At 39.2% G+C, this 24,332-nt stretch overlaps 1 protein-coding gene across 3 annotated transcripts in view; it reads left to right on the top strand.

Annotated features, from left to right (window-relative positions):
• Positions 1–24,332, top strand: part of Lin54 (lin-54 DREAM MuvB core complex component) — a 67,457-nt gene that overhangs the window by 16,170 nt on the left and 26,955 nt on the right. For 2 of the 3 annotated variants that reach the window (XM_026785356.1, XM_005359553.3), the window contains exons 2-4: positions 10,934–11,649; positions 17,042–17,165; positions 21,467–21,609. In XM_026785356.1, the coding sequence (XP_026641157.1) occupies positions 10,966–11,649; positions 17,042–17,165; positions 21,467–21,609 (951 nt within the window). In that variant the 5' untranslated portion in view covers positions 10,934–10,965. The remainder of the gene's footprint in view (positions 1–10,933; positions 11,650–17,041; positions 17,166–21,466; positions 21,610–24,332) is intronic. The other variant, XM_005359554.3, reaches the window with a different exon arrangement.

The following is a 24,332-nucleotide window of genomic DNA, read 5'->3' as shown; positions in this document are numbered from 1 at the left end:
GGCTTTTGTTGCAAAACCGCAGATACTTGAGCTTCTGCTAATTCAGGCTGTGGGGTTCCCCTGCAAACTTAGCCATGGCAGGCAGAATGGGCCTGTGTGGCCGAGTGTGTCTCAGACTCGGCACTTGGGCCCCAGTCATGAACTAAAAAACACAGCGGGTGCTGTGTTAGCTAGCGGGCTATCCCCTTGAGTCGGGGGCAAAATAGCCCGTCGTTGGGCGCCAAAATGTAACGGCGTAAACGAATGCAGACAGATTGTAAATATATATATATATATATACAGCTTTAATAGACTTACAGAACCACCGTTCCCGCAGAGACCAGGAAAGCAGAAGCAGCGGCGGCTCGGAGCAGGCTCGCCAAATTTACATGCAAACATTAGCCTGAGGCGAACACGCCCCCTAAGGGGCGGGACTTATCCCTACACTTCCCTCCAATCACTGGTGGTAACTCTTCTGTGGGTGAACAAACTGAAATTACTTAATTTCCTGGCCTGTGAAAATCCCCTTTCCTTGGAATAGACTTGAGCATTGATGAAGACAAATATGCTAACACATAGCTTCCATTCCTAAGGGAAAAACCAGGGGGATGAGTCACGTTACTAAAGGGCCCTGCATCTGATCCTATTGAAATATGTAAGGATGTGAGGTGCCCCATAGACTTGAGTGGTTTCTGAGCCATCCTGGCTCTACAGCCTTGCACAGTCCCGTATCACTAACAGACTGGCCACACCAATTAGATTGTTTCTTATTAGAAGTTTGAACTCCCAGCTCAAAAAGGCATACACAGGCTTCTAGTCCTATATATACTACGTATTGCATGTTCCCCTCCTCTACCCTCCCTTCCTTTCTCTCTTCCTCCTCTGCTTATCCCACTCTGACGTAGTCTTGCTATGTGACTCAGGCTAGCTTTGAAATTGCTTCAAAATGCCAGCCTGGACTACTATACCCAGTAAAACTTTCAATCACCATAGAAGGACAAAGCAAGATATTCTATAACAGAACCAGATTTAACCAATACCTAGCTAGCCACAAATCCAACGCTACACAAAGTGCTAGAAGGAAAACTCTAACCCAGAAGTTAGCTACATTCACAAATATATAGACAATAGATGATCTCACAGCAGCAAATCTCAAAGTAGGGAAAAACACACACAGTAACATCACTAACAACAAAAACTATAATAATAGGAACTAGCAATCACTGGTCATTAATATCCCTTAATAAAAATGGACTTAACTCACCTATAAAAAGATGTAGGCTAACAGATTGGATATGAAAACAGAATCCATCCTTCTGCTGCATACAGAAAACATACTTCAACCTCAAAGACTGCTTCAGAGTAAAGGGTTGGGAAAAAATTTTCCAATCAAATGGACCTAAGAAATAAGCTGGTGTAGCTATCTTAATAGCTGACAAAATAGACTTCAAACTAAAATCAATCAAAAGAGACAAAGACATTTCATATTAGTCACAGGAAAAATCCATTAAGAGGAAATCTCAATACTGAACATTACGCTCCAAATACAAGAGCACCCTCATATGTAAAAGAAACACTTCTAAAGCTTAAATCTCACATTAAACCCCCCACACTAATAGTGGGAGACTTGAACGCCACAATCTTACCACTGGATAGGTCTGTCAGACAGAAAATTAGCAGTGAAATTGCCTCAAAATAAAACCCTCCTGCTTTCCAAGTATTGGGGCTTCTAGCATGCACCACCATTCTTTGCTGCTCCAAGTCCCTAACAGGATGAATGTGGACTTACGGTTTTAATAGCAGAACTTTAAAGGATTGGACCACAACCATATTTAGGAACTTTAACACTGGCTCTCAGTGGTTGTTAGAACAACAGAACAGTGGTTTGTTTTTATTCAGTAAGTTGCTTTCCTTTTCTCCTTGCTCGCCTGAGACCCAGCAATCTCTCAGGTTCTGGGATTAGAGGAGTAAGTATCTACTACGCCTGACTAAACATGAATAAGGATATGGACTATGCAAATAATAGTCCAAGTCAACTTGACCTAACATTTTAGAACACTACCTTCAGTCTACAGAACATGCGTTCAAGTGCACAAGGTGAAGCATCCACCAAGATAGATGATAACTGACGTACAAGTCTCTTATTTCAAATTATGGAAATGCTAGAGTTTCTGCTTCAGACAATAGAAGAATTAAGCTAGACATTGATATAAGATACATAGAAAATCTCCAAATGTTTAGGTTGAATGCTGTCTATTATCTGTGTGTCAAAGATGAAATCACAAGGACTATTAAAAAATATTTTGAAGTGAATAAATGATAGTAAAATTTGACCTTAATGGAATGCATTTAAAGTAGCATTGGTATTCTTTGGTTTGTTTTTGTTAAATTTGGTTTTTTATGTCTTAATGGCTTATTGAATACACAGAAGGCTTGAAAATCAGCCAACCTGCCCTTTAGAGATGTGGCTGCGGGAGCCAGTGTGGGCCACTGCTTGTCTGCACTGCACTATCCCTTTGCTTTTTAGTGATGTTTTCTTGCCAGTTTGGGGGAAGAAACAAAACAAAGCTGTGTCAGTGATCTGAACCACAGTCTGAAAAATTTCTGGAGAAGGACAAATAGCAGGTATAAAATTGCTCATGTATTTTCTCCGCCAACCATCTAGAAATGTAACAAACAATAACAAGAACACCCTTAGGATGAGAGCCATGTAGAATAGCACTGTGGGCCAGGCTGGGCTTACTAAACCCTGACCCTTATTGCCATTTTAAGATTCTGGACAAAGAAGGTCAGATTACACCCAAAGCACTCAGAAGGAAGAGAAAAAGGTAAGCATTTAAGAAAGCATTTGACTAGGTTAAAAATGACAGTTGACATCTCTAACCAGATTAATGATGAAAAGAGGGAAAGAAAACATCGGTTGGAGGACTAGAGAGAGGACATTCCTACAGAGCCTACAGATGTTAAAGGGAAAGAATACTGTAGATAGCTTTAATTATATATAATTAAATACAGTTATATAGTGCTAATAAACTTGGCAACTTCAAGCAAATAGACAAATTCCTTCAAAGACACAAACTATCAAATATCAAAGTGACTCATAAAGAGTTTATCAAAGATATTAAATTTTTTGGTTTAAGAAAAACCCTTTTTATAAGCCAGGCACAGTGGTTCCTTTCTATAGAGGCTTGACAAGTTGAAGAAGGATCACTTGAAGCCTGCCCGTGTGTATGTGAGACCTTGTCCCTAGAGCTGACACAAAAGAAAGCTTCCTATAAGCTATGAGAATCCACTGATGAATTCTCAGCAACATGTAAGGAGGAAATGGGTAATTCCATGCAAGCTTTCCCTGGACAGAGAATGAGCTCCACTTCATTTTGGCAGCTAGCATTAATCCCAGGCAGATGCCACAAGAAAAGAAAGCACAGACTAATACCTATCGTGAATATAGACAAAATGCTTAGTAAAATATTGAGAGTAGAATCCAGTAGTTTATACACAGTGTGATACACTGAAGTGATGTTTGAGAATGTAGAATTGGATTGGTAATAAAAGTCAGTTTAACTTGTAGACTAAAGTAGAAAACCATCTGTTTTTTTGATAGTTATAGAAAAAGCAAGCATTTTGCAGAATTAAATGTGTGTGTGTGTGCGTTTGATAGTTATAGAAAAAGCAAGCATTTTGCAGAATTAAATGTGTGTGTGTGTGTGCGCGCGCACGCGCGTGCGCGTGTACTCGCACATGTGCGCTCGCCTGAAATTGAACATTGTCCTTATACATCCCAGGCCAGTGTTGTTCCAGTGAGTTCAGTTTCCATCCCTCACCCTTCTTCTGTGACTGTGACTTAATGAGGACATAGGTGCTGTGATACAGTACCATGACCAAAGAGAAACTTAAAGAAGAATGTTTATTTTAGCTTACGGTTCCAGGTCAAAGTTCATTGTGACAAGGAATACACGGCCTAGGGGCAGGAAGCTAATTGAAGACATTTCCCTCTATGTAGAGGAAGTGCTGAGAACAAGCAGGAAGTCTATGAGGCTGTTAACCCTCAGAGTGTTCTCCCACTGAGATACTCTGTCCAGCAAGGCTGTACAGAGAAAAGTTTCCACAGCTTCTCCCAAACAGCCCAACAGTTGGGGATTCCTTGTTCATACACGTGCCTGTGGGGGCCACTGCTCATCCAAGCCACCACCAGGTTAGCCCTGAAATCACAGTCTGTCTCCCTCATTCTCCTAAATCCTTGGATTACACACGACACCATTCTTGATGTCATTGAAGTTTTTATAGATTTATTATTTTTACTTCATATATAGATGTCTCGCCTGTGTGTATGCCATTTACCCATATGTACAGTACCCTCAGTCCAGAAGAGGGCGTCAGATCCCATGGAACAGAGTTAAAATGGTTGTGAGCTGCCATGTGGGTGCTGGATGTCCATTCCCGGTCTTCTGAAACAGCAGCCAATACTTTTTAACTGCTGAGCCATTTCTCTAGGCCTAGGTTTGTTTGTTTAAAGAGTAGGCAAGATGGCTTCATAAATCATGGTGCTTTTGGCCAAGCTAATGATCTGCATCTGTCCCTGCCGTTCACATAGTGGAAGGAGAGAGTCACTTTGTCCTCTGCTCTCTATACTTGCACAGTGGTACTTGTGCACTCACCTCATCGCCCGCCACACAAATATAATAATAAAACGATCTTTTGAAAAAAATCAGAAAACAGAATAGAAGCTAACTTGATAAAGGAAATATGAGAAACCTGCAGATAAGTGAGTGATACTGGAAAACAGGCAAGTTTTCATTCCCTTAAGTAAGTAGAGATCTGCCTCTGTCCCGAGTGCTGGGTTTAAAGGCCTGTGCTACCATTGCTCCAGCATGAGCTCTTGCTCTAAAAAATCTTTTTATGGTGGTACATGCCTGTGATCCGAGCTATTGGGTGGCTGAGGCAGACAGAGCGCAACTTTCAGGTTAGCCTGAGTGACTTAACCAAACCCTGTCCAAAATAAAATAGAGCTAGGAATGTAGCTCAGAGGCAGAACTTTTGCCTGGCATGTACCTGAGTCTGGGTTATGTCCAAAATCCAAAGGGGCTTATATAGCAAATGGCTTTGGATGGTACAGTAGCCCTCTCTGTAGCAAAGGGTAGCTTTGATTATTGTCCAACTTAAGAAAAACAGTCTCCCTCTTTCAGCAGTTGGGTACCAATTCCCTCTGTATGTTGGGCACCAGCCTGGGCAACCTCTTTGTCTTCTCTGTGGGACTTAGGGTCTAGAGGAACTGGCCTCCACATGATGCTCATGCTTTTCCTGTTACTACTAAAAAAACAAACTTTGTTTCATCCTCAGGACTTTGTGTTTTCTGCTTCTGAAGCAGTAACTGGCTACTTTGTTTCCTAGCTTGTAAATAGTCTATTAAAAAAAAAAATCTCCCTTCTCAGTTTGAGCCATGGCTCCTGGAAAGGAAGGGAAAAATGGGCCCTTGTGGGCTAGGCTAAAGAATGTGTCTGGTGGTGAATGATTTCGTCTGAGTTAGACAAGAGCAGCTTGGACGGGAGTGGCAACCCAGTGGATGGTGCTTAGTCACTGCACACTGAATTCCATGCCCCTAGCTGAGGAATGTAAGCCCACAGGACGACCAGTTAGTCATTGTACACACTCAGATCCATGTGAGTTGAGGAGCCCTCAGAACTCATTGTGTGGGGACTTCAGCAGGACGGCAGTGAGGACATGGAGTTTTGTGCTCATTGAAAATCACAGGAGTTGGATTGGGTTGCAGAATGAGTTCTTAGGATTGCAAGAAATGCCAACCTTTATTTATGAAAAAATGTGGAGTCCCTAGCTCCATCCATGGCATGATCCTAAGGAAAAGGGCGAATGGAGGCTGGGATGGAGTGTTCCTGTCCCTAAGAAAGATCAGAGTTCATATGGAAGTGTCTGTGCTCTGTTTGCACATTGTAAAGAAGGAAAAACAAAACACGGTTGAACTACTCAGAGTCGGGGACCTTCTGTGCTAGATATCTGTGGCATACACAGATATGTATAACTAGATATAGAATTGCTAGATTTTTATTTTATAGATTTATTTATCTTTATGTGTATGAGTGTTTTGTCTACATGTATGTAATAGCATCATCTGCATACAGTGCCTAGTGTATACTCTACCACAGACAGCTATAACAATGTGACTATCTTTTCTTTTTTTCAATTACAACTATTTGTTTATTTTTTATTGATATTCATTGAGCTCTACATTTTTCTCTGTTCCCCTCCCTGCTTTTCTCCTCCCCTTCCAATCATCCTCCAAGGTCCCCATGCTCCCACTTTACTCAGGAGATCTTGTCTTTTTCTACTTTCTACTTCCCATGTAGATTAGATCTATGTACGTCTCTCTTAGTGTCCACATTGTTGTCTAAGTTCTCTGGGATTGTGGTTTGTAGGCTGGCTTTCTTTGCTTTATGCTTAAAAACCACCTATGGGTGAGTACATTTGATAATTGTCTTTCTGTGTCTGGGTTACCTCACTCAAAATAATGTTTTATAGCTCTGTCCATTTTCCTGCAAAATTCAAGGTATTATTTTTTTTCTGCTGTGTAGCACTCCATTATATAAATATACCACATTTTCCTTATCCATTCTTCGATCGAGGGGCATTTAGGTTGTTTCCAGGTTCTGGCTATGACAAACAAAGCTGCTGTGAACATAGTTGAGCATATGTCCTTGTGGCATGATTGAGCATCCTTTGGATATATACCCCAAAGTGGTATTACTGGGTCTTGAGGAAGGTTGTTTCCTAATTTTCTGAGAAATCGCCACACTGACATCCAAAGGGGTTGTACTAGCTTATATTCCCACTAGCAATGCAGTTTTCCCTTTTCTCCACAACCTCTCCAGCATAAATTCTCATCAATGTTTTTGATCTTGGCCATTCTTACAAGTGTAATATGGAACCTCAGAGTGTTTCTATTTGCATTTCTCTGAAGACTAAGGATGTTGAACATTTCCTTAAGTGTCTTTCAGCCATTTTAAATTCCTCTGTTGAGAGTTCTCTGTTTAGGTCTGTACTCCATTTTTTTTTTTATTGGATTATGTATGTGATCTTTTGGTCTCCAGTTTCTTGAGTTCTTTGTTTATTTTGGAGACCAGACCTTTGTCTGATGTGGGGTTAGTAAAGATCTTTTCCCCTTCTGTAGGATGCCATTTTGTCTTGTTGACCGTGTTCTTTGCTTTATAGAAGCTTTTCAGTTTCAGGAGGTCCCATTTATTAATTGTTTCTCTCAGTGTCTGTGCTGTTGGGGTTCTATTTTAGGAAGTGGCCTCCTGTGCCAATGCGTTCAAGTGTACTTCCCACTTTCTCTTCTATAAGGTTCAGTGTGGCTGGCTTTATGTTGAGGTCTTTGATCCATTTGGACTTGAGTTTTGTGTATGGTGATAGATATGGATCTATTTTCATTCTTCTACGTGTTGATATCCAGTTATGCCAGCACCACTTGTTAAATATACTTTCTTTTTTCTATTTGATATTTTTTGCTTCTTTATCAAAGATGATGAGTTTGAAGATGTGTGGATTGATATCTGGGTCTTCTATTTGGTTTCATTGGTCCTTCTGTCCTTTTGCCAATATCAGGCTATTTTCAGTACTGTAGCTCTATAGTAGAGTGTGAAGTCAGGGATTGTGATGCCTCCAGAAGTTCTTTTATTGTACAGGACTGTTTAGGCTATCCTGGGTTTTTTGCTTTTCCATGTGAAGTTGAGTACTGTTCTTTCGAGGTCTTTGAAGAATTTTGCTGGGCATTGCGTTGAATCTGTAGGTTGCTTTTGGTAAGATTGCCATTTTTACTATGTTAAATCTACCCACCCAAGAGCATGGGAGATCTTCCACTTTCTGGTGTCTTTTTCATTTTTTTTTCTTCAAAGATTTAAAGTTCTTGTCATACAAGTCTTCTACTTGTTTGGTTAGAGTTACTCCGAGATATTTTATGCTATTTGTGGCTATTGTGAAGGGTATTAATTCTCTGATTTCTTCCCCAACCCTTTTATCATCTGTGTGACTATCTTTTCATGTGTAATTGTGTGTGTGTGTGTGTGTGTGTGTGTGTGTGTAAGAATATGTGCAAGTGCATTTGAGTGACTTAATAGCAGGGACATGGTGACACATGCCTATAATTTCAGCAACACCAGCCTTAAGACCTTTTGGCGGGGGGTGCTGGCTTTTAGGATTCTTATTGAGCTGAATGAGTTCTTTATATATGCTGGAAAACTATCAGTCCCAATAATATGTAGATGAAAATAATTATTATAGTTTGCAAACTTTGGGGAAAATGGAGAAGTGAGGCATGGCACACGAACTGGGTGCTGAACACAGCCAAAGCTATAAACACCCCATGGATACTGATAGGTTTACAGGCATTCACAGTACAGACTCACAGAATACCAACACCAGTGATATATGCTTCAGTGAAAATCCTAATCACACATAATGAAGGGCCTCTCCCATAGCCATACAGTCCCTACCACACACAACAAAGGGCCCCACCCATAGCCACACAGTCTCTACCACACCCACGAAGGGCCCCACCCACAGTCACACAGGCTCTTCATCCTACTACAGATGTGCTCATGACCTGGATGCTCCACCCCTACTGAATGAGGTAATCTGAGTGCCTGCATCCAACAGAACCATAAAAGTTTGACTCCTTCCTCAAAAGAAATGGAAAGACATAGCCATGAACCTTGAACTTAATGTTTACAGCAGGGTTACCATAACAGTTTCAGACTGAGAAAGTTCCAATGCCCAGTACTAAGTGGACGGATACACAAAGTGTGGGAGAGCTGTGCAGTAGGATAGACTTAACAGTCAGAAGGAAGAGCTGGGGCTGAGAGCAGCAGTGCGGATCTGTCTCAGAGTCATGCTGTCAGGAGGGCATGCGATACAACTGTGTGTACACAGGTGTCTGCCACAGAAGGTCGACTCTCAGTAGCTAGTTCAGTGGAGTTGTTTCATTCTTCCTTTACATCAGTGGTTCTCAACCTTCCTGCTGCTGTGACCCTTTAATACAGTTCCTCATGCTTTGGTGACCCCCAACCATAAAACTATTTTTGTTGCTACTTTATAACTGTAATTTTGCTTCTGTTATGAATATTAATGTACATATCTGATATGCAAGATGCCTGATTTGAGATCATAGTAAAAGGGCAATCTGACTCTCAAAGGGGTCCTGACCCACAGGTTGAGAATCACTGCTTTACACGTGCTAAGGTGGGGCTGGGAAGAGGGCCCAGCGGCTGAGGTTAAGAGTACCAGTTGTTCTTCCCGAGAACTGCAGTTCATTCTAACACCCATGTGGGGTGGCCCACAGCAGCCTGTGATTCCCTCCAGGGGTCGGATATTCTGCCATCTAGTTGTTTGGTAGATGGATTGCATATTTGACTTAAGCATTTTATGATTGTTTTTGTGGGACAGCGTCTTTCACTGAGGAACATCTGTACATGATTTCCTGTACATGAAGTTCTAGTGTGAGCAAAAATACAAAGCTGTTGTGATAGACAACACTCATATAGGTGTGGGCTTTCAGGACAGGGAGTTGACTGTGAAGGCTTAGGCTTATTTTAGTCACCAGCGTTTATGATAGTATAATTTTGCAGTTAAAATGACTAACTTTGGAATCATACAAACCAGAGTTTGAATCCTGCCTCTACCATTCACTTTTGCCTTGGACAATTATTTAACCTTTCTACATTTTTTAATCTATGAAATAGGGTAATGCTACATGAATCAGAGGTTTGGGGAGGAAACTTATGCCATCTTTGCCATAGTAAGTGCTCTATACTGATGGCTTATTTTGGCAGCAGTAATATTTGCCATGGCTACTAAATATAGTTTGTAGTTTGTATGTGTTTCTTTTTAGTGTAACACAGGCTGCCCTAGAACGTGCCACAGTCCTACTCAGCTTCCCAGGGCTGAGATTACAGGCCATGTTCCTTGCCAGCTATATGTGCTACTCTTCATTTTTCAATGCTTGTTATGTATTTTAAAGAAAATACGATGGGTATGGTGATGCCACCTGCAGTGCTAGCACTCAGGAAGCTGAAGGATTGAGCCAATGGTGAGATGATGTCATGCCTCCAAGAAGAGGAAGAGTTGCTGGTGGGGTTCTAAAGGGTTTTGAAGTTCTCTGAGCAAACACTTGACTGCTGTCTAGTCTAGACATGCTGGGCTGCTTTAATGCATGCTGGTACCGGAATTCACTCTTTTATTGGACACTCTAAAGATTTTTAGGTAAAAGCATTACAGCTGATTTGTCCATAATCTGGACTTACTTTTTTCTCTTGATGGCGACTGCTGTATATATTTTCTTCTGTTTATATTTATTTTTATTTCTTATGTATGTGTTGCCTGCATGTATATATGTGCGTCATGTGTGTGCCTGGTACCCGTGGAAGTCAGAAGAGGGCTTTGGCTCCTCAGGAACTGGAGTTCCAGAATGTTAGGAGCCACCATGTGAGTGCTGGAAACTGAGCACTGGGCTTTGCAAGAGCAACAGTTGCTCTTACTTGCTGAGCCAGATTTCTAGATGTGTAAATTCTTAACTAGTTCCCCTTTGACACTTTAAATGGCAGAGGATTTGAAAATCTTTCCAAAGAAAAGTTCCCTTAGTGTGAAGCTAATTGATTAGACTTGGGCCCCATAGTCTAGAAACTCCATTAACATTTAGTGGATTTTTCTAACAGTAGTGTCCTATGGAGGACCAAGATAGACCATTGAAGATTTACAGATAATTCCATATTCTAGATTCTTAAAAGCTACGATTTGTGAAAATGGTGAAATCTAGATAAATATCCAGAATGTTCTTCATTTAATTACTAATTTCAGCACTGTTGGTTTTGTTATTTACATTTTTCCTGAATGTATTTTTGAAAATCTGCTTTAAAACCTGGTAACAGTTTTTCCTCTTTTCTTCCAGCACCTGGGCATCTTCCTAGAAGCAGAGCGATCATGGAGGTGGTGCCGGCTGAGGTGAATAGCTTGCTTCCAGAGGAGATAATGGACACTGCTATAACTTTAGTGGATGAGGATAGTATTGAGGCTGTAATTGTGTCATCCCCAATTCCCATGGAGACAGAACTGGAAGAAATTGTCAACATAAATTCTACTGGTGACTCTACAGCCACGCCCATTTCCACGGAACCCATCACAGTGTACAGTAACCACACTAACCAAGTTGCAGTGAATACCACAGTTACTAAAGCAGATTCTAATACCACAGTGAAACCAGCATTTCCAAGTGGCCTTCAAAAACTTGGTGCTCAGACTCCTGTGACTATATCAGCCAATCAGATTATTCTAAACAAAGTATCACAGACATCTGATCTTAAACTTGGCAATCAGACCCTTAAACCAGATGGACAGAAGTTAATTTTAACAACTTTGGGCAAATCTGGTTCACCAATTGTTTTAGCACTACCCCATAGCCAACTACCCCAGGCTCAGAAAGTTACAGCTCAGGCCCAGCCAGGAGATGCTAAGTTGCCACCGCAGCAAATTAAAGTAGTTACCATTGGAGGGGGGCCAGAGGTGAAACCTGTCATTGGTGTCTCAGCATTGACCCCAGGAAGTCAACTGATTAATACTGCAACTCAGCCCTCTGTGTTACAGACCCAACAGTTAAAAACAGTACAGGTAAAAGCAACAAAGGGGGCATATTACTTAAAGTGCATGTTAAAAAATTAAACTGACTCAAAGTTGTGTTTATAGGGTTGTTAATTGCATAACTTCTAATGAATTCTTTTGAATGTTTTAAAGTAATTGTATGAATTTGTTTTGTTTTTAAATTTGGTATGTCTAATGCTCATGAAACTTTTTACCAGCAAACTTCATAGCAAACTAAATTTTGGTTAAATTTCTGAATTGTTTATAGCTTTTTAAAGATTTTATGCATAGTGATAGTTTGCCTACAAGAGTATTGTTCTGCTGGCATAAAGATGCCCTACTTACTTACTGCAGAGCCATCAAGTAATCAATCTTTCTTTTTTATTGTTTAATTAATGACTAAAGGCTAAACTTTGCTGCTCTGAGAACCGTTGGGTGCAGCAATAGCTGATGCTCACCAGCGCTTATCTTACTTGGAGCTTTTTTGTCCATCGTTGATGTTTGCAGTGTGAGGAAGACAGTGAACAGGATGGAGCAGGGCACTGGGCTTGTCTCCCCTGTGCTGTCCTGCTGACTTTGGAACTGGGGGTAACTTCCTCTCTGAAGTTTTACCTTAGCTTAAGATGGCTACTTGATCATATAACAAGACAGAACAAAGCAATATAGAATTGCACAGTTCTTAAAACATTGAAGATCCTTCAGAATAGCACTTAATGGTATGAAAAATACCCTCAAATACCTCAAATAGTGGATTACCAGGGCATACATGAAATGTTTTTCGGTTTTTTTTTTCTAATGTCCAGAAAAGCTTCTTTAGGATAGCAGAATGCTTAGAAATATTTAGAAATATAGTGATTCTTGGGAGGCAGAGGCAGGCGGATCTCTGTGAGTTCGAGACCAGCCTGGTCTACAAGAGCCAGTTCCAGGACAGGCTCCAAAACCACAGAGAAACCCTGTTTTGAAAAACCAAAAAAAAAAAAAAAAACCAAAACAAAAAAAAAAACCAACAACAACAAAAAAAAGAAATATAGTGATTCACTTACGAGAAGGAAAACACAGTACATTCTATGTTTAGAAGGTTGTCTTTTAAAAGAAACCAGGAGGTAGTCAGCTGTGGCTACACTTGGTAGGTAGAGGCAGGCAGATCTCTGTGAGTTCCAGGGCAGCCAGGAGTACACAGGGAAGCCCTGTCTTGAAAAACCAAAAAAAAAAAAAAAAAAAAAAAAAAAAAAAAAAAAAAAAAAAAGGTATGAGCCAAAGTAGCAAAGGAAGGAGTGTAAGGAATTTGGGAGAGGTGTTTCCTCTTAGCTGATATTTACATTCAAGTTTTGGTTACTGTGTTGGAAAAGAATTAGAGACGTTAATTCTCAGGAACTTTGCATTAAGAAGCTTAAACTTTTTCAAGTCTTGTAACTTGCTGTATCCTTTCTGCTGTTATTTAATAGTTCATGTTCTCCATCTGTGTTATCTCGTGCTTTAATTAGTTTATTTATTTTTTTTGTTGAGGCGCTCTTGAATGAGATAGCCTAGCCTATCACTGTTAAGTATCCTGTCTTTAGTATTGAAGCCTGTTTTGATTGGCCTTGGCAGTGTGAATCACTATCATGGTCTCAAAGAACTAATGATAAAAATCAAAGTGATTTTTTTCATTCATGAGAGCAGTGTACAGTTTCAATAAGTAATTTATTTCTATCCATTAATTTCCTACTCTAGTTTTCTAAGTATTGATAGTAAAAGACTCTGGCCTACCACTCACTTCTTTTTATTGTTGTTGGTTTTATAAAGACTGATTCCATTTGTTTTAAAAGTTATGTTTCTTAAAAGAATATATAACAGAGCTGGGCGTGGAGGAACGTGTCTTAATCCCCGCATTCAGGATGTAGAAACAGGCGGATCTCTGAGTCTGAGAACAGCCTGGTCGGCATAGTGAGTTCCAGGACAGCGAGAAGGACGGTAAAGTGAGACCCTGACTCGAAAACAAAAACCAATAGATAAGTAAATTAATTAAATAATTGAAATAAACAGCAGAAAACCAAGGAAACATACTAGAATATTTTCTAAGTATCCAGCTGATTTCAGGTAACTCAAATGTTTCTAACTCAGAAGCAACTTCTGAGACCCTAAAACACTTAAAAAAACAAGTAACTACAAACTTAGAGTTTTCTACATTAGTCCCCATGATACATATATTTCAAGGCCTATATGCATACAAATCTGATTTTTTTCCCCCATGTAGTCTGCAGCATTGTTTTGAGTTTAGTTAGAGTACTGAGGTTGTTGAGCATGGACAGCAGGTGAGAGTGAAGACTCATGTTCAGAAGTAGTGACGGTATTGACTGTAGCATGATGATGATGGGTGTGTAGACATACCCAATTCCAGATAGCTAACCATTGTCCCGTGTTTGCAGTGCCCCGTGTGTGAGAACAGTAAGCAGCTAGCAGGTCTGGGATGGCATGATGCTGAGAGCTATTTGTATGAGTTATTTGGCTTACTTTTCTACCTTATTTGTAAATTTTCTTCCTTTTTCATTTTGTATTAATCTGCTAGTTTCATAAATTTATTGAAAATTTCTTAAAATTTTTAAGGTTTTCTTTTGTTTAAATTTTTTATTTATGTGAATGAATGTTTTGCTCAAATGTATATATGTATGTATGTATGTATATATATATATATATACCATGTGTGTACCTTGTTCCTGCAAATCCCAAAAGTCAGTCAGAAACTGAAGTTGCAGATAGTTTTGAGCCTTTCTTAGGGTGCTGGGAATGGAAGCCAGGTCCTCTGCAAGAGTAACAAGTGCTCTAAAACCACTGGTGAGCTTTGTGTATGCCAGGCAAGCACTCCAGCAAATGAACCCAGGCCAGGCAGCATCCCCTTTCACTTTGATTCCTAAGCTACCTTAGAACAAAAGTGTAAGTAAAATAAGCATAAAGCATCATTTTCAAGGGCCTGGAGAGATGGCTTAGCAGTTAAGAGCACTGGCTGCTTTTTCAGAGGTCCTAAGTTCAATTCCCAGCAACAACATGGTGACTGACAACCATCTGTAATGAGATCTGGTGCCCTCTTCTGGTCTATAGGCATACGTGTAGACAGAACACTGTATACATAATTCATAAATCAAGAATCATTTTCAGGAGCATGCACAAAGTCCTGCATTCCATATCCAGAACATAAAGCCAGGTGTGGTGGTGCATGTCTGTAATCCCTGAGCTTGGGGATAGAGGCAGAAGGATGAGGACTTCAAGGCCAGCCTAGGCAATGTGAGGGCTTTTTTTTTGAAAAAAAAAAAATTATGGTTCCTTAATGGATCTGGAAATGGCTATTTTGAACAGTGCTCCACTAAAAGAATACAACCATAAGAGCAAGATGAGATCATTAATTTGAATAATTAATGTAATTTTGCTTCCAGTGTTTGGATTTTTTTCCTGTTTGGTAAGCATATATATTATAATGGTGAAAATCAGGAAAGAGGGGAGATACTTTCAAATCTTACTTTTAATAGCTAAGGTTAGGTGTTTCTAAGACAGTCTACCTCTGTGGTTACTGATACTATATATATGTGAGATTCCACTTTGCTTTAGAGCTTTAGTAAGCTCTTGGGGAATGCTTCCCTTCATGTCTCAAGACTACATCAGCTTCCCAGAGCACAGTGAATTTACGCAGCTGTGTCATGGCTTGCAAGCTGGATGTATTGTTACACACTAATGGATGGATTTCCTTTGTGAAAATACGATTTTCTCTCAGAGGTATTTGTGTCTCAGAGGTAATAAGTTCTGAGTGCAAGAAAGTTACATTGTGAGTGTAAGATAGGATGCTGTTTGTAGTTTGAACACATAGAACTGATGCTTGGCTGTGATCAATATTGTTTCTGATGGATTGCTATTGTTGGTCATGCGTACTCACTTTGTCACCTCCAGTAATAAATAGTACGTTAGGGCCTGTCAGAAGGTAAAATAGTTACTGTTCCTCACACACTAAACTTTGAGTTTATGCCAGGTAAGTTTCCGCTCATTCCTTTTTTTTTTTTTAAATACTTATTTATTTATTATGTATACAATATTCTGTCTACCTGTATACCTGCAGGCCAGAAGAGGGCACCAGACCTCATTACAGATGGTTGTGAGCCACCATGTGGTTGCTGGGAATTGAACTCAGGACCTTTGGAAGAGCAGGCAATGCTCTTAACCACTGAGCCATCTCTCCAGCTCCGCTCATTTTTTTTAGCAGCTATGCCTTTGCCTTTCCTGACAATTTCAGTATAAAAACATCGGTCTTGGGCACAGTGGCTCACACCTGTGATCTCTCCTGGGAGTCCGAGGCCAGCCTGGTCTCATTAGTTAGCTTCACAAGAATGACCCTCTCTGTCTCAAAAAATAACTGTACTACATTGGTACCTCTCTCTTTTTTGACTTGTGGCAAATTTTAGTTCAGGTCAACAGTGTTTTAACTTCATATTGGAGATGAATTAAATAATGTATGGATAGTCCCTTCCAGTAGTTTAAAGTACAATAAATACTATTTTAGTAACTATGTTTCAGAGCCTTTTACAAATCTTCTACAAAACTGTCTTTGTAATTGACTTGAACTGGTTCAGTTCTTCTTTCACTCCTACCGAAAGTCTGCTAAACATGGTGGCTTATGCCTGTAATCTCAGTATTTGGGAGGCTGAGGCAGAGAGAGTGCCATGAGTTCAAGGTCTGCCTGGGCTACACATAGTGGGCTCCAGGCCAGCCTGAACTGATGCCTATCTCAAAAACAAAATGAGCAAAAAAGAGAAAATGAAAAGAAAGAAAATGTAGTTGAAAATCTGTAATACGTAATAATTTACATTTTGGATCATAGATGAATGTGGTCATGCATATGTGTGCAGTGGTACCTCATTGTATTGTACTTTTTTTTTCTTTTTTTTGGTTTTTTCGAGACAGGGTTTCTTTGTGGTTTTGGAGCCTGTCCTGGACTAGCTCTGTAGACCAGGCTGGTCTCGAACTCACAGAGATCCGCCTGTCTCTGCCTCCCGAGTGCTGGGATTAAAGGCATGCGCCACCACCGCCCGTCTGTATTGTACTTTTTGAACTCCATCTTTTTGTTATTGAATAGCTTCCTTGGAAACTAACATTGTGCATAGTGTTTCACTATTAAACACTTTTATTATTAAACTTTACTATTTTGTTCACCATCTGCATGTTTCAGAGAGACTAGGGATTTATCATGAAATTAGAGGAATTAGGACATATGAGCTTATAGATATGATCATATTAATATTTTGGTGAATTTATTTGTTTTAAATGTTTTATACATTAATATATAGATAAATTTGGTAAATAACCTGACTTTATGTACTACTGTGTATTAATCTTGTCTAACTTTCCTTCGTAGATTTTTATGGAAACAGATGTCTTCATAGTTATCTATATGTTTCAGATTGCTAAGAAGCCTCGAACACCAACCTCTGGTCCAGTGATCACGAAGCTGATCTTTGCAAAACCAATTAATAGTAAAGCGGTCACAGGACAGACAACTCAAGTGTCACCACCAGTCCTCACAGGTTATATTTCTTTATAGTCTTACCAAACTATATGTATGTTTTTCTTTTAGATTTAGAGAAGCTCATTCTGCCACTTTAAAATGTTTTCAGTGTAGCAATCAGCTTATTTATTAGTATTTTGTGCTCTTTTATTAAAAATAATTTTTTCATACACTGTATTCCGATTACAGTTCTCCCCAACTCCTCCTGAATCCTCAACCCTCCCAATTCCTCCCAGATGTTCCCCTCTCCCTCATTCCAGTTTTCTTTCTCTCTCTTTAGAAAAGTAGGCTAACAAAAGCAAATAAACCAGAATGAAAAACAAAACAACAGAAAGCACAAGAAACACATACACAGATACATACACACAAGACAAAATCTACAAACACAAAAGATGGGAAATTGTAACCCACTGCCTCTGGCTGAACCCCCTACCCAGCCCCCACATACAATTCTGTGTGAGCAGAAAATTGTCATGTTACCAAATGATAGTTACTTAAATAATAACAGAATTTAAGCTGTATTACATCTACCAGTACTTTCTAATGTGACCCAGTTCTTTATATTATATACTTTAAAATGTGTCATTATAAGTAACTATATATCAGTTTTGTTATTTAACCTTCAAATATTCTGATAGGAATTGTGGTTCAGTTAGTAGAAAGGTTGGCTATGCCTAAAGACCTTGTGGTATCAATTCATGAGATACAGAACTAATAAAAAACAGCGACAAAATCTGCAACAGTGCAGCTCTCCCTGATCAGCATGAATTAGTGCCATGGATGCCATTGTTCGGTCTTTGGGTCATTTATCATATGTCACAAGCTAATCACGGTTTGCCTTGCAATTGCTGACAAAAGCATAGAGATAGATACCCTTTGTGTTGCTGGAACTGTTAGTGCTAAGTTCAGTTTGCAGAGATAAGGGAGGGGTAGGATCTTGCTCTTTAGCCCTGGCTAGCCTGGCTAACTCAGTAGCCCAGGCTGGCTTCTGAATTCACAGTAGTTTTTCTCTCAAGGACTGAGGTTGTGAGTATTCACACCATGCCCAGCTTAGTTCCTTCTTTTATATAGTGCCTACATTTTTTATATATCACATTTTAAGCTACAAAAGTAGTTGTCCTGTATTATAAGTAGTAGGTTACACCATTTTTTATTGTAGCTAATGCTGTTTCAAAATGTTAAAGATTTTTTATTAATGAGGGGGTCCTTATTGAATTGATTTACCAAGAGTATGGGAGATCTTTCCATTTTCTAATATCTTCATCAGTCTCTTTCTTCAAAGATTTAAAGTTCTTGTCATACAGGTCTTCCACTTGTTTGGTTAGAGTTACTCTAAGATATTTTATGTTATTTGTGGCTATTGTGAAGGGTGATGTTTCTATAATTACTTTCCATACTGTTTATCATCTGTGTAAAGGAAGCTTACTAATATTTTGAGTTAATCTTGTATCCTGCTACATTACTGAAAGTGTTTATGAGTTGTAGAAGTTCCTTGGTAGAATTTTTGGGTTCGCTTATGTAAACTATCATCAGCAAATAGTGAGAGTTTGACTTCTTCTTTTCCAGTTTGTATCCCCTTGATCTCCTTTTAGTGTCTTATTGTTATAGCTAGAACTTCAAGAACTATATTGAATAGATATGGAGAGAGTGGACAGTCTTGTCTTGTTCCTGATTTCAATGGGATCGCTGGGAGTTTCTCTCCATTTAGTTTGATGTTGGTGGTTGGCTTGTTGTATGTTACCTTTATTATGTTTAGGTATGTTCCTTATATCCCTCTGCTCTTTCCAAGACCTTTGTCATGAAGGTATGTTGTATTTTATTGAAGGCTTTTTCAGCATCTAATGAGATGAGCATGTGGATTTTTTTTCCAGTTAGTTGTTTATATGGTCAATTGCATTGATAGATTTTCGTATGTTAAACCATCCCTGCATCTCTGGGATGAAGCCTTCTTGCTCATGATGATGATTTTTCTGATGTGTTCTTGGAAACGGTTTGCCAGTACTTTACTGAGTATTTTTGTGTCAAAGTTCATGAGTGAGATTGATCTGTAGTTTTCTTTTTTGTTTTGGGTATCAGTGTAATTGTAGCCTTGTAAAAGGACTTTGGTATTGTTCCTTTTGTTTCTTTTGTGTGGAATAATTTGAGGAGTATTGGTATTAGTTCTTTGAAAATCTTGTAGAATTCTGCGCTGAAACCATCTGGTACTGGGCTTTTTTGGTTGGGAGACTTTTGTTGACTGTTTCTCTTTCTTTAGAGGTTATAGGTCTACTTAATTTGCTTATCTGATCTTGATTTAATTTTGGTAAGTGATATTTATCCAGAAAGTTGTCCATTTCCATTTTCCAACTTTGTGCAGTACAGGTTTTCAAAATATGACCTCATGATTCTCTGGGTTTCCTTGAGTCTGTTCTTATGTCCCCCTTTGCATTCTGATTTTATTAGTTTGAATATTCTCTCTGTTCCTTTTGGTCTGTTTGGATAAAGGTTTGTCTATTTTATTGATATTTCTCAAAGAATCAACTCTTTGTCTCATTGATTCTTTGTATTGTTTTCTTTGTTTCTGTTTTGTTGATTACAGCTCTCAATTTGATTATTTCCTGCCATCTGGTCCTTCTGGGTGAGTTTGATTCTTTTTGTTCTGTTAAGTCATTGGTGTGGGATTTCTCCAGCTTATTTATGTAGGCATTTAGTGCTATGAACTTTCTTCTTAACACTGCTTTCATTGTATCCCTAAATTTGAGTATGCTGTGTGGTCATTTTCATTGAATTTTAGGAAGTTTTTAATTTCTTTATTTCTTTTTTGACCCATTGGTGATTCTGATGAGCACTGTTTAATTTTCATGCGTTTGTGGGCTTTCTGGAATTAATTAGTGTTCCTATTGAATTCTAATTTTAAGCCATGGTGATTCAATAAGATACAGAGGGTTATTCCAATTTTTTTTTAATCTCTTGATGTTTGCTTTGTTATCTAGTATGCGGTCAGTTTTTGAGCAGGTTTTGTGAGGTGCTGAGAAGGAATATCCTTTTATATTTGGATGGAATGTTCTGTAGATTTCTGTTAAGTCCATTTAAGTCTTAATATCTGTTAGTTCTCTTATTTCTCTGTTAAATTTCTGTCTGGGAGACATATACTTAACTTTAGTTAAATTTTTTTTGTTTTAGTCTTTTTTACATTGACTTATAACTTGCCCCCTAGTTATACTCTATTTTTATACCTGGGTTTTTGTTTTTCTTGATAGTATTTTTCTCCTTCCTTCCTTCCTTCCTTCCTTCCTTTTCTTTTTTCTTCCTTCCTTTTCTTTTTTTGAGACAGAGTTTCTATGTGTAACCATGTCTGTATTAGAACTAGCTCTATAGACCATGCTAGGCTTGAATTCATAGAGATCCATCTGCTTCTGTCTTACAAGTGCTAGGATTAAAGATGTATACAACTACTGCCGGGAGATAGTAAGTTTTTGTTCTTTTACCACTTAGTTCTTTAAGGATTACTTTATTTTAAAAAGTTTTCCCAGTAAGGGCCCAGTGAGATGGCTGAGAAGGTAAAGACACTTGCCGCCAAGCCCAGAGCCACCTGATGTGGGTGTTGGGCTCTGGCTTTTTGGTTCTCTGGAAGAGTAGCAAGTACTCTTAATCACTGAGCCATCTCTCTGGCCCCCTGGTAGCTGTTTCTATAAGTGTCTGTATGAGTTTTGTTTTTGTTTTTTGAGTCAAAGTCTGATGTATTCCTGGTTAGCCTATTGGTGTGTAGCTGAGAATGAACCTGGATCTTCAGGTCTCTACCTTCCAAGTGCTGTCCCATCTTTCCTGGTTGATCAGGTTCTAGGGAGAGATCCATGGCTTCCTGCATGCTGTCCCATCTTTCCTGGTTGATCAGGTTCTAGGGAGAGATCCATGGCTTCCTACATGCTAACCAAGCCCTCTACCAACAAAGCTGTGTCCAGTAAAATTGTGGATTTCAATTTTCCCTGAAAAATTGTTCAAATAGGAAGTCAGCTGTAGTACACGAAAACTACAACTAGGAAGACAGCCGTGGAACAGGGAAGCACAGCTAGGAAGACAGCCGTGGAACAGGGAAACACAGCTAGGAAGACAGCCGTGGAACAGGGAAGTACAGAGGCTGAAGCAGACTGGGGGCAAAAGTCCTGAATTGTCCCAAGCTTACTCTGATAGAAATAGCTTAGCTATGTTTCAGAGCATATTCTTGATAATTCTTAGGTTCACTATACCCCTTAGGGTCTAACTAATGTCTATGTAGGTTATCATCGTGTACGGTTTTCACCTGTTACTAACAGTCACCCATGTGCTGCCTCTCATTTGCAGGTAGGGTTCTTTCACAGTCTACTCCTGGAACTCCATCAAAGACCATAACTATATCGGAAAGTGGTGTTATTGGATCAACTTTAAATTCTACAACACAGACACCAAATAAGATAGCCATCTCACCTTTGAAGTCACCAAATAAGGTAAAAAAGGAAATCAGCCACAAATGCCAAATACTGTGGTTGCTGCATTTGTTGTCTTCAAGTAACTCCAAATACTTTAGTGTTCATATGTTTCCAAGCAGATAAAAGGCGCTCAGTGAATACACAATTAATTTAGTAATCAAATTGTTTTCTTTCTTTTATTGCTTGTTTGTTTAATACTGGATCTACTCTGTAGTGCTGGGTGACTGGCCTAGGACTCAAAATCCTCATGCTTCTGCCTCCAAGGTGTGATTATAAGCATTGTGATGAAGGGTTCATATTCCCCCTCTCTGTCTCTCTGAGCAACACCCTCAACCACAAGCAATACGTTTTTGCTAGTAAAGATTTTATTTTATTTTAAACACTTGGTAACAGAGTAATCATTGGTGATTTTTATGTCCCATTTGAATATAGATACAGTGTTTTAGTGAAGTATTAATGCACTTAGTTATTCTTCAGTTCGTATTTAACACACTTACTCTTGGGTAATAATAAACACATGTAGTGGGTTTGCAGTTATAAAATGCTAAGCAGCCATTTCTTGATGGAGACGTGAGTTGTTGCTGGCTACCATTCTGCACTAGAAAAGAATATTAGATGTTGCCAAGTATATTGTCTATATACTTGAAGCTAAACTACATTTTTGCGAAATATTTGAAAGCTTTTCATGATTTGTTTCCATTCTAAGGTGGTAAGTATCTAACTTCGCTAAGACATATTAATGATGTCATTATACCAGTGTAGAAAAACATACAACAGGTTTATTTTAAAAGTCACTTGGGTAGAAAACATTTTTTTTTGACTCTGAAAAGACATGATCTTTTGTCCCTGGCCTCTTCCTTGATTTGCAATTATTCATAAATTAAAAAAAATTGAATGTTTGCTCTATATAATATGTAAATATGATACCTCATACAACTTATTTAAGTAGGCATCCACGTGCAAATGAAATCAGCTTATTCATGCATAATGATGAACACTGGGGCTAAAATACAAGTAAGGGTTTAATTTTAAGGAGTGGAGGAAGAAAGAACTTTAGATGGAAACAGTGAAAGTTGTGTTCAGAATCTTAATGATTGCAGGCAGACTGGTGTGTGTGTGTGTGTGTGTGTGTGTGTGTGTGTGTGTGTGTGTGTGACTAAGATTTATACAGAGTAGGCTATTCTTGTTTTATTTTGTCTTCAGAGTTTTTCTATATAGCCTAGGATGGCCTCGAACTCAAGGCGCTCCTTCTGCCTCAGCCTTCTGAGTGCTGGGATTACTGGCATATGCCACCACACCTGGCTTTGAAAGCTCTACTGGAAGAATTACTGTCTTCAGGGACTTCTGCTGTTTGCGGCGCGCCTCACCTTGTCTGCACATTAGAATCACTGGAAATTCTCATCCCAGAGTGTCTGATTTATTCTCTCTAGAGTTTGGTTTGATATCAAGATTTTGAAGCTGCCCCTGAGTGATTCAAATGGCCACTTAGACTGAGGGCCACTGTTCTGAATAATAAGAGGTTGCGTATTTAAAAAGGGGACCTGCTGAGTTGTAGTAGACAGTTTGGTAGAAGATGTAGATCCTGAGGGAGATCAGTCAGAGTCGGGTTTGTCTGTGCTTCAGAAGCACCTAAGGGCCCTCTTTAAAAACAAAATAAAACAACCCAAAGCTAATGTCTGACTTCCTTCCATATCCTGTTTAGATTAGAATCTGTAGGCTAGGTTAGATATTTTCATTCCACGTTGTGGGTGGGAGTAGAGAATCACTGAGTGGAATTATGAAAATTAGCTAACTGGCTTCCGGCAGTTGTCGTCCTTATCTGCCGCTGCTTCCCGTCCAGCCTGGTGGTGCATGTCAGGGAGATGTGTCCTGGGCTCTTTCATTAAGTTTCTTTCTTTCTGTTGGGGGAGGCTGCTTATTCATTTTTTTTTGGGGGGGGGGACAACCTTGTTAACATTTCAGACAGATCTCACGCTCTTCTCCGTCTCTGAGACTAAATTACTGCTCTCACTGTAGAAATCGAGATGCCAGTACTTTCTCAACTCCCTTGAAAACTGCAGCTGTTTCTCACTGCAGGAGAAATTTCTTCTGTTGTGTTTTTTTCAGTAATCGTGAAATTTCGTATTTACTAGACATGCAAACATTGAGTTAATGAAATGTTGTGTTTTATTTATTTTTCCTGGCTTTAAGTCATTGAATCTCAACCTGTAGGTCTTGACCTCCCACAGGTTTTGTACATCAGATATCTTGCATATCAGATATTTGTCGTATGATTCCAGTTGTGAAATAGCAATGAAATCCTTTTGTGGAGTTTTCACCACGGGAGGAACTGTATTAAAGGGCCAAAGCATTGCCAAGGTTGAGAACCACTACTTTTTTACGTTTTACTTTTTTTGTTGTTGTTGTTTTTCAAGGCAGGGTTTCTCTGTGTAACCATCCTGGCTGTCCTAGAACTCATTTTGTAGACAAGTTTTACCAATTTCATCCTGTTTTCTGTTCTCAGTGTATCTTTTGTTCTGAAATCATAGTATTCCTTTTAGAGTTATTTGATACGTTATATTTCAATTTCCTAAACCCAATGTTTTAACACACAAAACTAATTAGAAGCAGCAGCAGAGAGTAATTGTTGCAGTCCAGTTGATGCATAAAATTTTTAAACTGAGATTAAGAATTCAGCAGTTTAGGGCTGGAGAAATGGCTCAGGGGTTAAGAGTGCAGGCTGCTCTTCCAGAGGTCCTGAG

Source organism: Microtus ochrogaster, linkage group LG1, assembly GCF_000317375.1.
Source record: "Microtus ochrogaster isolate Prairie Vole_2 linkage group LG1, MicOch1.0, whole genome shotgun sequence".
Classification (NCBI taxonomy): Eukaryota; Metazoa; Chordata; class Mammalia; order Rodentia; family Cricetidae; genus Microtus; species Microtus ochrogaster.
The sequence above is the reverse complement of the archived record's forward strand: the minus strand, read 5'-3'. Positions and strand labels throughout refer to the sequence as shown.